General features: G+C 37.1%; 1 protein-coding gene across 4 annotated transcripts; it reads right to left on the bottom strand.

The window, feature by feature from the left end:
• Window positions 1-1,872: 1,872 nt before the first annotated feature.
• Window positions 1,873-12,532, bottom strand: LOC110817145 (zinc ion binding protein). 4 transcript variants are annotated; one of them, XM_088209189.1, is made up of 9 exons: window positions 12,378-12,532; window positions 11,710-12,030; window positions 11,382-11,610; window positions 10,952-11,097; window positions 3,788-3,875; window positions 3,557-3,703; window positions 2,487-2,636; window positions 2,336-2,402; window positions 1,873-2,252 (listed from the first exon to the last, which is right to left on the bottom strand). In XM_088209189.1, the coding sequence occupies exons 2-8, from the start codon at window positions 12,003-12,005 to the stop codon at window positions 2,337-2,339; spliced, it is 1,122 nt and encodes a 373-aa protein (XP_088065315.1). In that variant the 5' UTR covers window positions 12,006-12,030; window positions 12,378-12,532; the 3' UTR covers window positions 1,873-2,252; window position 2,336. The 4 variants fall into 4 exon arrangements, with proteins under 4 accessions (XP_088065315.1, XP_088065312.1, XP_088065313.1 ...); XM_088209186.1 differs by having other exon boundaries at window positions 1,873-2,402; XM_088209187.1 differs by lacking the exon at window positions 12,378-12,532 and adding an exon at window positions 12,127-12,282 and having other exon boundaries at window positions 1,873-2,402.
• Between the last annotated feature and the right edge of the window lie 554 nt (window positions 12,533-13,086).

The raw sequence follows: 13,086 nt of genomic DNA, 5'->3' as shown, positions 1-13,086 counted from the left end.
CACTTATTCCCCATTGTCTTAATCCCATGTCTTCCTTGCATTGGCTAAGTCTTCTAGTAATTTTTTTATTATCTCCACTTTGTGTTCCACTTTATATTGTCTCAACCTAATCTCTTAAATATCATTATAGAAGTCCACTATTTCGATGTCCACCAAACTCTTACATCTACTCAGTTCCTCGTGTACTCTAATATCACTCTTCATATTCATTAACAAATCCTTATAATACGTCAAGTTGATCTTATCAATGTGCCATTTAAATTATTTGCAATCACAGGTTTATATAAAAGTATTGATGTTCAAAGACATGTTAATTTTTAAGTCATTAATCTGTTACATTTAAACTTGATATTTACCTTATAGTTGATGTTTGGCTCTTGGAGTACCACAACATTTATTGAGCTTGATGAAATAGACATTACCAAATTCATACTAAGGGAAAATATACATAAACCATTAAAACTATTTTCTTTTTATGCAGAAAAAAATATGACAATTCAAAACCAACATTTTTTGAAACTTAAAAAATGAAAGGATGATATCTTAATGCAAAACATTAAACCAGATAATTGTCACTAATACAACCTACCTAAATAGTATATTAACCTATGTAGTAAAACAATAATGAAAATAGCTTTATGTCCTTAAATGTGCTACATAAAAAATGACCTTCGGTAAAGAAATTCTCTCACAAATCATTTCTATTCTCCTTAAATTATTTCTCCTTTAATTATAATATATACCTCTTGATGGTTTAATTGTCTTCTAGAGGAATTCTCTCACAAATTATTTCTCTCCGAAAATTATTTCTCTTTGATATAAAAATTCTCAAGAAAAGAAATTATCTCTGATAGAAAAATTCTCTATGAAAGAAATTATCTTGGATAGAAATTCTCTCTTCAATCTGAAAGAAAATCTCTCACAAAAAAATTCCCTCAATGGGGCTGAGTGCAATAAGTAAGGAGAGGAAAGACCTCAACGATGACAACGTCCCAACTTTTTGTGCTAGGTTAACCAAAAATGGACCCAAAAGCGTGGAGAAGAAAAGGGAAAACCAAAAACATGACACAATTGACTTATATGAACAACTATTGATAAGTGAGAGAAGGCAAATTGATGAAGAAGATAAAGATGAAAGGAGGCAACTGAATGATAAAAAAGGTTAAGTGAAAGTGAAGAGAGAAAAAAAAATTAGGGCTTATTTTTTTTTTAATATGATGACTGGTTCAAATTTATCTATATTAATTTTTTTGGTGTCAAGGCAAACTCCATGTGATATCCATTTGCACAATTGCGAATGAGAATGTACCACATATCATCAAATTTAACACGTGACATTATCTTTAACATTATTAACAAAATTTTGGAAAGATTAACTAAATTAGAAATATTTTTAAAATATAAAAACTAATTTAACTAAAAATTAAACATGAACCAATTTGAACAAAAATTAAAAATGCAGGGAGCAAATCTTATTTTTATGTTATGCAAATGATTACCTGACCAATTTAAAATTTCTAGTAGTATCTCTGAAAACAATCCTTATAAAAAAAAATTACATTTGGATTTACAGACTGATACTTTTTCCATTTTTATCTTTAATATATATGTGTGTGTTTTAGTCATAAAAATATATGAAGAAATGGGTATTTGTGAAACAAGCAAATATTAAATAAAAATAATTTTCTAAAGAAAACCTTAAATACAATATTTTTAAAACTTTCAGTCTTTTATCATTGTTACTATTTTTTTATATTGTTAATTAATACAGTCATATACTTATATAACTAGAATATATATATATAAATTCTAAATGTTGAAAACTGGATAATATTTCCTTTTACCAAACGTTGAACATTGCAATTCGTCAACTGTATCATAAAAGAGGAATTCATTACCACGATTAACAGCAAAGGCGTTTCAAGGGCAACATTATTATGTCCAAAATTAAAAATATAATTACTCACGGCACTTATGATCAACAACATGAGCAACAGAGAGGCTCTTACTTACCCAGTATATTTGCCACATAGGGAAAGAAACCAACCACTAGCTATTGCCCTGCTAAGCGAGTTCAAATAGCGTGTCAAAATGATCAGGTGCATGCGGATATAGAGATCTTCAGAGGCCTGAGTCAATTTAGTGTAACCCACGGGCACTCTCGCCGGCAATATAATAGCCCTACATGACGTGAACATTGACTGGATTCTGACAATAGAGGAACCAGAGAAAGGACATTGCCGCTACCTTCCCTAAACATGTTACTACTAAGTGACAATAGACTTGTATATATATGTATATACAAAAAACGCTATTTTAGTACAGGAAATCCAACCTTAATCGGTTGAATCAGCTTGTTTCTCTGCAAGTTGATTGTTCAAGAACTCCAGTACTGAAAGCCGCTGCACAAGGGAAATAGATTGTTAAATCGTTATCTTTCAAGCTTCGGTTAACAGTAAAAGAAAGTCAATGCAGGGAAATCCCACCCTTTGCTCAAGCCCAGTCTCTTTGGAGTTCAATGTCAAAGCTTCTAGTAGTTTTATTCCCTCTTGAAATCCATTAACTGCCACATCCTCATTCCCCAAGCTCCTATCTGCATCTGCAACTTTAGCCAGAGAAACAGCCACATCTAGAATCTGCATACATTTAGGTAACAGAACACGTAACATAAATCTTAAGTGACAGTCGGGTGCAATGGCTCCATTACTATTTAATTTGAACACTTTATTATCAAGTTCTTCATTGTCGCTATGGATTAAGGTGTGCTGCACTAGAATTAAATACAACCAAACTTCATTTGATAGAAATAATACGAGCACCCCATAACCATAATACTAATGACTTTATTGGAGACAATACTAAGTATTAGAATCATAATCTGATAATTCCAACTTATAATGGACGTTATGTCCCCTCCACCCGCCAAAAAGAAAGCAGCATAGCTCCTATAACTTTACAAACTTAGTCTCCAAGTCACATCAACTACTTACTGTTCTCTCACACTAATCTCTAGAACCCCGAACAAGTAGACAATACAATATGAAAAGAAACATCTCATTTGACTTTAGACTTATCTACCCACACCAGCTATCTATTCCAGCAAGCACATAGAGGCAAAGAGACCACCTATATGCAAAATTCCTTGCAAAGAAAATTTGACATACAGAAATTAAGCAATGGAGCTCAATTCTCAAAGATAGCTTTATTCTCCACCTGAAATTTCAGGATCCAAACTCTGAAAGAAACATAGTTTATCCAGTATATGTCTCACTTTTCAAAATCATTTTCATTATTTTTTCTCCTTTATTCGATAAATCAGCAATCAATAATGGCTGCTTACTTTAATAGAATTTGCAACTCCTAAGTCGGTCACAAGCACCTTATCATTATGAACCTCATTTCAGTACCCAAACTATTTCTACATTAACAAAAATATCCAGATCTGAAGAATCTGAGAACTTATCAGCAGGAATGGTCAATGATAAGAAGAGATTAACAAGCCAAAAGCATCAGGATCATATTGACAAAGTAAATGATAGGCAGAACTGGATCTTACCTGGGATGGAACATTTGGATGACACTTGACAGCATCACGACGAACATTCAGAGAACGGAAATAATAAGATCTTGCAGCTTGTAGGTCTCCATCATAATATTTAAGATCCCCAATTTTGTTGAGTGAAACAGAAAGTGTATGTGAGATCTGTGGAGTAGAAGATAGTACATTCATGAGCATGTATGGTTAAAGAAAATGTTAGCAGAGGCATAATAAGGCTAATAATATGACCTCCAAATCATCTGCTGGCAATTTTGTAAGGAATTCCACACTTTCATCAAAATAACTAATTGCAGAACCAGCATCTCCCATCGCTCGGCTACAATTAACTTGAAGGGTTAATACCAATGTCATATTTTAATGGAAAAGAAGAAACTTGCACGGGTACTAAGATAGGATGGGGAAAAATGGAAGCACAATTAGGAAGTATTTCTAAGCTAATTATGTAATTCTAACATTTTAATCTGATTGTAATAATATTGGTTATTTAAGTAATAAAATATATTCACTTTAATTTATTAACCACAGCCTGAGATTCGTCTATTTTCCTTTTGCAAATTTTTACATCTGATTTAAAATTTAGTTTCTCTTAGCTTTTAGTTTCCTGTCCTGATTAAACTCCAGTTTATTATTTGAGATGTATTTAGCGCCTACAAAACAGAACCTACCAGAGAAAAAAGTCCAGAACTACTAGTACTGAAGAATTCACAACTACCAGCTCTAGGTGGTTAACTCATGGACAATTTTAACATATCCAGAAATCACTTATTACATAGAACATTTATGTAATCGTTATTATATCCATGGGGGAATATGGGAGGAATTCACGTTGAGAAGCATTTCACAGCGAGAAAGGAGGACGATAACAACTAGGAGCGACACTGTTGATACAGGAGAAAGGGAATCAACACTGTTTTGCAATCAGAATGGGTGTAAGGGGGACTGTGTGGTTCTGTAATTGTCTCAGATCATCCGTGGCGGAGGGTTTGCTTTACAATTCAGTCTGAAGAATAGCGGAAGGGTATATGATGGTAGCCATGAGTAATAATGAATGCAGGAGTTTCCTGGAAACAGCTGAGTTTAGAGGCCCAATCTTAATCAACAGGGCTTGTGTTCCGGACGGCCTTCAAGGAATAGGATGGACAAAGATGGATGACGTATTGTCTTCTGTAATTCCTCTAGAGCAGAGAAGACAGATGCCAAAAGACGCAGAAGGAAGGAAGATGGCACGGCTGCCAGTGCTTCCTAATAACAGAAACAGACACGATGTTGAAGATGACGAGCAACCCCAGCAGTGATTGACCACCAATGATGATGATAGGAACAGAAGGAGAACAAACAGGATACAGGATTCAATTCTCAAATCAGCAAATGTTACACCACACAATCTGCTCTGGCATTACAACAGACCTGGATGGGGAAGGATTTTTGGAGATAGCGAAGGAAATTCGGGAATTCCCGTTACGATAACAGTCCACAATTCTGGGAAAAGGATGGTTAGATGGGCAATAAACATAACATCAAATGATTTTGGGAATGTCATTAACCTACTAACTGACATGTAAATATCTTATATATGGATGGTACTCCCTTGGTACCATTGTTCATACTATACATTTTCTATTTCAAAGAAAATAAACATAACTGATAAGGAGAATCCAAAAATGAGTCATCAAGAAGCTGTCTTTAATGGACTGGTTTCATCTCAGGGCCACTCACTCCCGCCATTGGCCCACCAAAGCAATCACCCCCTTCGACCACCAGAAGGCTCGTACAACAAGGGAGGCCCATCGAGTCAGACCTGAAGCCTGATTTCACCAGGCTCTCTCCGTCAAGCACTCTGAGCGACCTCCTGAAGAATTTTCAGCAGCCACTGGAAGCACAAAGCAGATGAATACTAGAACAGCTTCCATTCAGACCAGACCATTCTACGATCAGCAGAGATGGAAACTGAAATATCAAAGAAGGAACTAGAACGGCTTCCGAACATGAAACCCGATCGAGAAGAAATTTGAAACTAGGCAGAGAAACAAAAAGAAATTGAGTTACCACCCCAATTAAGAGAGACCTACAGTGATAAAGAAGATGAGCTTAGCAGTCAAACAACACGGAAGAAGATGCATTTTCTTCTGATCTGCTGGAGGAGGAGGAAGATGATATGATGAGCCTTCAAAATAGAAGAAGACAGGAGTACCTCTGAGAGGGTTAAGGAGGTGTTTCCTATCTACAGAAAAATTACAGGAAGGCCAAGTGAAGGAGGTGACAGAGGAACAGATTGCACAGGAGAAGCAGAAGATGAATTATTGTGCTAGCATCGAGCTCACAGTAGCAACAGACAAGGAGCCAACCCAGAATTCCTGAAGCAACACAATTTGCCCTCCTGGTGACACTCTCCTTTCTATAACTGTTCTTAACTAATCAAAATATTCTAATAAAACAGGGACAAGTGAGATACATACGCATTCAAGCAGGGGCATTCTACCAAAACCCAATTGGAAGGAGGGTCACGGAATCCATAATGTGCCACTGGATATAAGGAAACTAGACGAAAATAACATTGCCATAAATCCAATTCAGGTGAATTGCAATCAGGAAACCACATTCAATCTCTTGAACAAATTGGACTTCCAGGCAGTGGGAGAAAAAGGAGAGGAGGTAGAGGTAATTATGTTCCCGAGGACCAACATTCGTAGGAAGAAAGACAGAGAGAGGACTTAGCAATGTGGCTCAGAAATTTTATATAAAAGAGTAGGAAAAAGCAGGGGAGATGAGGGGATAAGATGAGAGTAGTGTCTTGGAACGTTGATGGCCTCGGAAACGGGTTAAAACGGAGGAAAATAAAGAAAGTCTTGGTTAAGGTAAACCCTGATATAATCATGCTCCAGGAAACCAAAAAAATAGGAGATTGATAGAGTAGTAATTAGGAGCATATGTGTATTTAAAAAAAAAAGTAATTAGGAGCATATGGGAGACCCGATTTACGGAATGGGTGGCTACTCTTTCATCTGGTGCTTCAGGGGGGGGGTAATCAATTGGGACACAATGGTAGCAACAAAACTAGACATGTTAGAAGGAAACTATTTTTTGTTCTACTGAACATAAAAGGGAAAGGGTGGGTGTTGGTGGATTATTTGTCTATGGACCTAGCAGATAGATAAAGGTCATCTTTTTGGGAGGAATTATCATATTTGGCCAGTCTTTCTAATCCTTTTTGGTGTATAAGTGGTGATTTTAACATGTGCAGGTTGCCCCAGGAGAAATTAGGGGATCATAAAGGAACAACAACATCCATGCAGAATTTTAGTACCTTTATAAATGAGTTTGGCCTGAGATACCTGCCCCTAAATAATGTCCAATACACATGATTTACTAATAGACAGGGAGTAGTTTCCTCTTGTTTGGATCGGTTTTTAGTCCCTATCCAATGGGAGGACACTTTTCCTAATGATCCAGAAAAGTTCTCCAATATCAGTATCTAATCATTTCCTGATCCTACTTGAATCCTCGCGCGTAACTTAGGACCAACGTTCTTTTAGGTTCAGAAATATGTGGTTGAGAACACCCAGGGTTCAAGGAAGTGATTAGAGAAGGGTGGAAGAACGAGAACAGGGCAAATTGGGAAGGATACTGAATCATGCACATTGAGAAACCTGAAGAATTAAATTAAAAAGTAGAACAAAGAAGTTTCTGGGAACGGCTTCTAGAAGAAGGTGGGGATTTAGAAGAATTGAGAGACCTGGATAAAAGGGAAGTAGAGGTCAACATCTCTGAGGATCAAAAGAGGAGACGGGTAGAACTTAAGAATGAATTACATGCAGTATGATTCAAGAAGAAAGATATTGGAGACAGAAGACAAAAGATGGAAATGCCAATACTAGCCTTTTTGGTAGAATGGTAAATTTGACTAAGAAGGAAGAACATTACCTAGGAACTCAAACTCAGCAATGGCCAGACAGAGAGAAGAAGTGAGGTTATAGGTCAAGAGACCACAAGGTACTTCCAAAGGGTGTATTCTAAAGAAAATAACCATAGGCCTTTTCTTGAAGGAATCAAGTGGGCCCCTGTCCTTTTGGAAGAAGCCGACAGAATGGAGAGATCCTTTAAGGAGGACGAGATTAGGCGACAACGTGGGATTTGGGTAAGGAAAAGGTATCAAGTCTTGATGGATTTACAATAGAGTTTTTTAAGGATAATTAGGACATCATAAAGGTTGATTTGATAAAGTTTCTACGAGTAATTCACTAGGGGAAAATATGTAAAAGCATGAATTCAACCTTTATCATTTTAATCCCGAAAAGGGATAGGTCCAATAAGGTGTTTGATTTTATACCAATACGCCTAGTAACGAGTGTCTACAAAATTATAGCAAAAAGTTCTACCTCTCAGGCCTAGTGTCTATCTTGATAAGATGATATCCATTCATCATAATGCATTTGTGGAAGGTAGACAGATCTAAAAGTGTCATTAGTGGCTAACGAGGTAATGGAGTACACTAGGAGATCAAAAGGGAAAGGCTTAGTCCTAAAACTTGACTTTAAGGAGGAGTATGACCAGGTGAATTGGAGATTCCTAGATAGGGTAATGGAGAGGAAAGGGTTCGGATGTAGATGGAGAAAATGAATTCAGGGATGTCAGATTAACAGGATACTAAAGAATAGGTCAACGCCTTTAGAGGTTTAAGAAAAGAGGATCCTTTATATCCCTCTCTTTTCACTTTGGTAGTTGATGTCCTAAACAAAATGACCTACAAATCTAAGAGCAAGGGGCATGTTAAGTGTATGAAGGTAGGTAAGCATAGTGCTGAGATGTCACATCTCCAATCCACTAGTGATACAATCTTATTCCTACATCATGATAATCAGTACATTTCCTGGGTTTTAATTCTCATTCAAGTCTTTGAAGCTATATCGAGTCCTAGGATAAATCTAAGAAAGAGTGAGCTGACCAGGATTAATGTAGAGGAGGCCATGATAGATGACTTAGGGATAGAATTTTTTTTTTTTTTGAGATAAGACTTAGGGATAGAAATAGGATGCAATAAATCAGAATTGCTTTTTACCAATCCAGGGGTTCCATTGGGTGTTGGGGGGGGGGGGGGGCAAGAGGTGGGAGGGGAATTTTAGGAGCATACATCTTTGTGAGATGGTTGAAAATGCCAAGAGGTTAGAGAGTTAGCGGGAAACCTGTTCATTTTAGGGTCATAGAGCTACATTGATTCGAGCATACCTATTGACTATCTTCGTGCATTACTTATCCCTATTTAAGATCCCGAGAGGTGTAACAGATAGGATTGAGGGTCAAATGAGAAATTTCCTTTAGTCTAGGGTTGGGACTAACTCCAAGGATCACCTAGCTTGGGAAACATGTAGGGAATCCAAGAGTTCGAAAGGGTCAGGAATAGGGAATCTTAGATTAAAAACATATCCTTGCTAGCTAAATGACCATGGCACTTTTGGAGGGAACCAAACTCCATATGGCACAGAGTGGTAACAAGCATCCACGAGAACGAGCAGAACGGTTGGGATGTCATTGCAGGAATGTATACCCCTCACCGTATTTCCTGGAAAGCCATTTCCTAGGAGTACCCTTTCTTCGTTCCTCATACACGTTTCCTTGGGGGAAATGGATCCACATTGAGATACTAGAAGGCTATTGGTTGGGCAACCAATGATTAGCTTCCCAATTTCCACAATTATATACCGAATTTCTTCAAGATACCGAGCTTCTGTATCTCATTTGACAACAATACAGGAGGGTAGAACATCTTGGAACTTCCATTTATATCACAACCTTTCCAATAAAGAGGCCTTAGGTATGCATCCATGTTGGAAGACTTGGAACCCATTACCATTTCTCACCAGCCTGGTTGTAGAATATGGACCTTAGACACCCCTGGCATTTTTACTTGCAAATCCTTTTTTGACTACCTCACAAATGGTCTCACCAAATCAGCCATAAATGTTGCTGAAGGATTTGGGAAAGTTCTTATTCCTACTAAGGTGAGGGTTTATGCACAGACTGTGCCTCATTAAAAGCTTAATACGAACAATCTGCTCTAAATTCATCACTCGAATCACAGTCTTTCCCTCCATGTCTGTGTTATGTGCTTCTGAGGAGGTGAAATGCATCCACATTTGTTACTTCATTTTGAGGTGGCATGGAGGTTGTAGACTGATGTGTTTAAGATGCTTGGCTGCTCCTAGGCTTTGCCCCCTACAGTGAATAACTTCCTGTGCACGTTTGCTAAGGGGTTAGGATCCGGAAGGCTGCTAAACCCCTGTGGCAAGGGGTGCTCTTTGCTGGACTCTGGTGTATCTAGTTGACATGCAATTCGAGGATTTCTGATAAAAGCGTCCATCCATATGCTGAATTGTGGAAGATGGTGACGTTTTTGGCATCACTTTGGGTTAATGGTCATGGGTTCTTTCCGGATATTAGTATCATCGACACTAGGATGTATTCATACATGGCTCATAGCATTTCATTTTTCTGGGTTTTTTTGGCAAGGTTGTCTCTTCCTCACTGGCTGTACTTTTCCTTCGCATCTTAATAATACCTTCTTCTTTTATCAAATAATACTAATAATAATAATAATAACAATAATAATAATAATAATAATAATAAAGAAGTAATTTCTCGATAGGCCAAAATTGTCCACTTGTTAACCACTGAGATTACAAGAACTGAATTATTCAGTACTATCATAGTACTGTTTATCAGAGTTTCTAAACAAATAACGATTATTGTATATAAAACACTAGTTAGTTTGAGATCAGAAGTCTCCTCTTTCTTGTCAGTTCTGTTTCATTGCCTTTGAGAGATTTGTAAGTTCCATATATTCTGTACATAGGTAGGACCTGCTTTCTGCTTTTAATGTTTTGGTTCTTCTTTCCCTTTAAAAATAAAAATAAGGAAAAACCAAACACATGGCAGAAGCATGCCGATTTTTCAAGGGAAAACAATTTTCCTAAAAGTCATTGCTTAATTAAATTTTGACATTCATTTTCAGCGGCATTATTATCTCCAGAATACGAAATTCTTACTAAAGTTCAATTTTTTAAATAAGCCTACATGTTTAAAGAAAGAGTTATTGTTCTACTATATAAAGAAGTCAAAAAACAAGGACTATCTTATTTCGGAGTAAAATAAGTATCATATTTTGTTACAAAGGTTCCTAAATAAATAAATGGCTTTGCTAAATGGGTGCCATAAGTTCAGGAGCATCTAACTAAAGATAGATGAACCGAATGAATACATATAAAGCCAAGTGTGATCGGAGGATGCTTGGCAATAATGCAGGCAATTCCTGATTGTGTTAGCAACAGTTCTCAACTTTATACTATGTATGATCTCAAAAACAGTATGTATATTGAAGATGAGAAAGAGAAGTCATACCAGCAGTCGCCTAGCATACCCAGAACTGCCCCGAGCTGTGAACACAATTCAGCTGTATTGCCCATTCTTTCTAACTGATCCCTGATGTCTTCTGCACATAGACTGAGTCTTGATTTGGCACTTTCTATATTCTGAGCACGAAATGCCTACACATGAAAACCCAACCGCACATTGGACATAATGAAGGGAAGAACAGTTACAAGACCTAACAATAAATGCAGCTAGACAAACTACAAGCTCCAACTCATCATCCTCATCACAAAGGAAGTGGAAATTAAATTGAAAGAAACAATCTCAACAACAAAATAGGCATGCTTGATGATTTGGCATACAACAACAAGAAAGACAATGTTAAAAAAACTTATGATCTCATGCTTAATCCTGAAAAATAAGTTTGAGAAAATAAGCAATGTTGTCAACAAAAACTTACCCTCATCGCTTGTTGCACCAAGAAAGCACCTCTCTCCAAGGAAACATCCTCGTATATAACCTTATTATTGCTTATCACCTCCTCATTCTCTTTGTTAACTTGAGCCCTCTTGATTCTAGCATGGCCTTCAATAAATTTATCAACCATGCCCTGAAGATCTTTGTCAGCTTCAATCTTCTCGATGTCAGCACCACACAGTGGACAGTCCTTGAAACGAGAAATACATGCTCTGGTTTCCATAAACAAACAAAGCAACAATCACCAACAAGAGCTTAAAAGAAAGAACGAAAACAAGGAAAATAAATAAAATTTTCAGTTGTATCCATACTTGCAGAAAGCATGAGTGCAAGGAACACATCTGCTAGATTCGAAGAGAAGTGCTTGGCATATCATGCAACTAAGAGGGCCAATCTTAAATGTTTGCGAGTCGTAACCAAATGGGCACTTCGGCGAGACGCTGGCAGAGTGCGGAGAGTCCTTCATCTTGCCCTCCTGCTCTGCCACTTGCTTACTCGAATTTTCACCCGGCTTCTTAGCAGAGGCATCATCGGCGCGAGAAGCCTTAGAAAATGGACAAACATCGTCGGGACGGGCAGCCTTGGCAAATGGACAAACCGGCGTCATCTCGATCTACACACTGCTACCAAACCTTCAGAAAAAGAAAAAAGAAAATATTAAAAGACCTGAAACAGCTGTCTATGCAATTCTGCATTTTACACACAAAAAGAAAAGAAATGAACAAGACCAAACAGCTATATGACTCAATTCTTGATCGAATTATCCGTTTGCTTTCACACTCCATTTAACGCTATCGCCATGAAAGGAAAATTTGCAATACACAAGAACCGCAACCTACTGAGTCGAATCCAAACAAATGTTTAACGATCATTAAGTGCGTGCTTGTCCATTAAAGATTTAACGATTTAAACCATTTAAATTCAACAACAATAAAAGCGAGAGAGAGAGAGAGAGAGAGAGGGAAGGAGGGAGAGAGACCTGGGGAAACTCGGACAAAATCAGGATGCAATTCGATGAGCGAACGATACCGTGTAAGGTGGATCTTCTTTTTTTCTGCCTTCTGTGGAAATTGAAATATCTTTTTTTTTTTTTTTTGTTTTTTTTATTTGATTTAATTTAATTATTTTTTCATTTTTTTTAGAATCAAATTCATAAATATGGTGGATAGCTACGGGCTCATAGACAGTTTTAATGGTCTGAGTTTCCTAAAAGAATGCGAGCGATAATAAGAATGTGCATCACTTTTGTAGTGACTATTTATATATAACGTGATTTCATGACATTCACAATTAATAGCAAGTTAATAATCTTTCATAATAATTTCAGTATAAATTGTTAATTAGTTAACATAATTTCTTAAATTTAGTTGAAGATAATGAAGGTCTATCTTGAATAAAGTTATTTAAGAGTTTTATCAATTTTTATATGTTAATACCTATTTATAAGATCTATACTTAACTAGAGCCTGAGTCTAATAAAAATTGTAGCACCCGGAAAGGAGGAGAAAAAAAAAAAAAAAAAAAAAAAAAAAAAAAAAAGGGGGGGCCACGTCAGCAGGCACGTCAGCAGTCCCGACCAACCAGGGCCTGCCACGTGGCAAGATCGCGTCACTCCGAAAGGAGCCACGTTGGCGATCCGCGTGGGTGCGATCCGACGGCCCAAATCAATCGCGCGATCGGACGGCCCA

This window comes from Carica papaya, chromosome 8 (assembly GCF_054855325.1).
Source record: "Carica papaya isolate Zhongbai chromosome 8, ASM5485532v1, whole genome shotgun sequence".
NCBI lineage: Eukaryota > Viridiplantae > Streptophyta > Magnoliopsida > Brassicales > Caricaceae > Carica > Carica papaya.
Note: the sequence above shows the minus strand (reverse complement) of the source record. Positions and strands in the feature narration are given on the sequence as shown.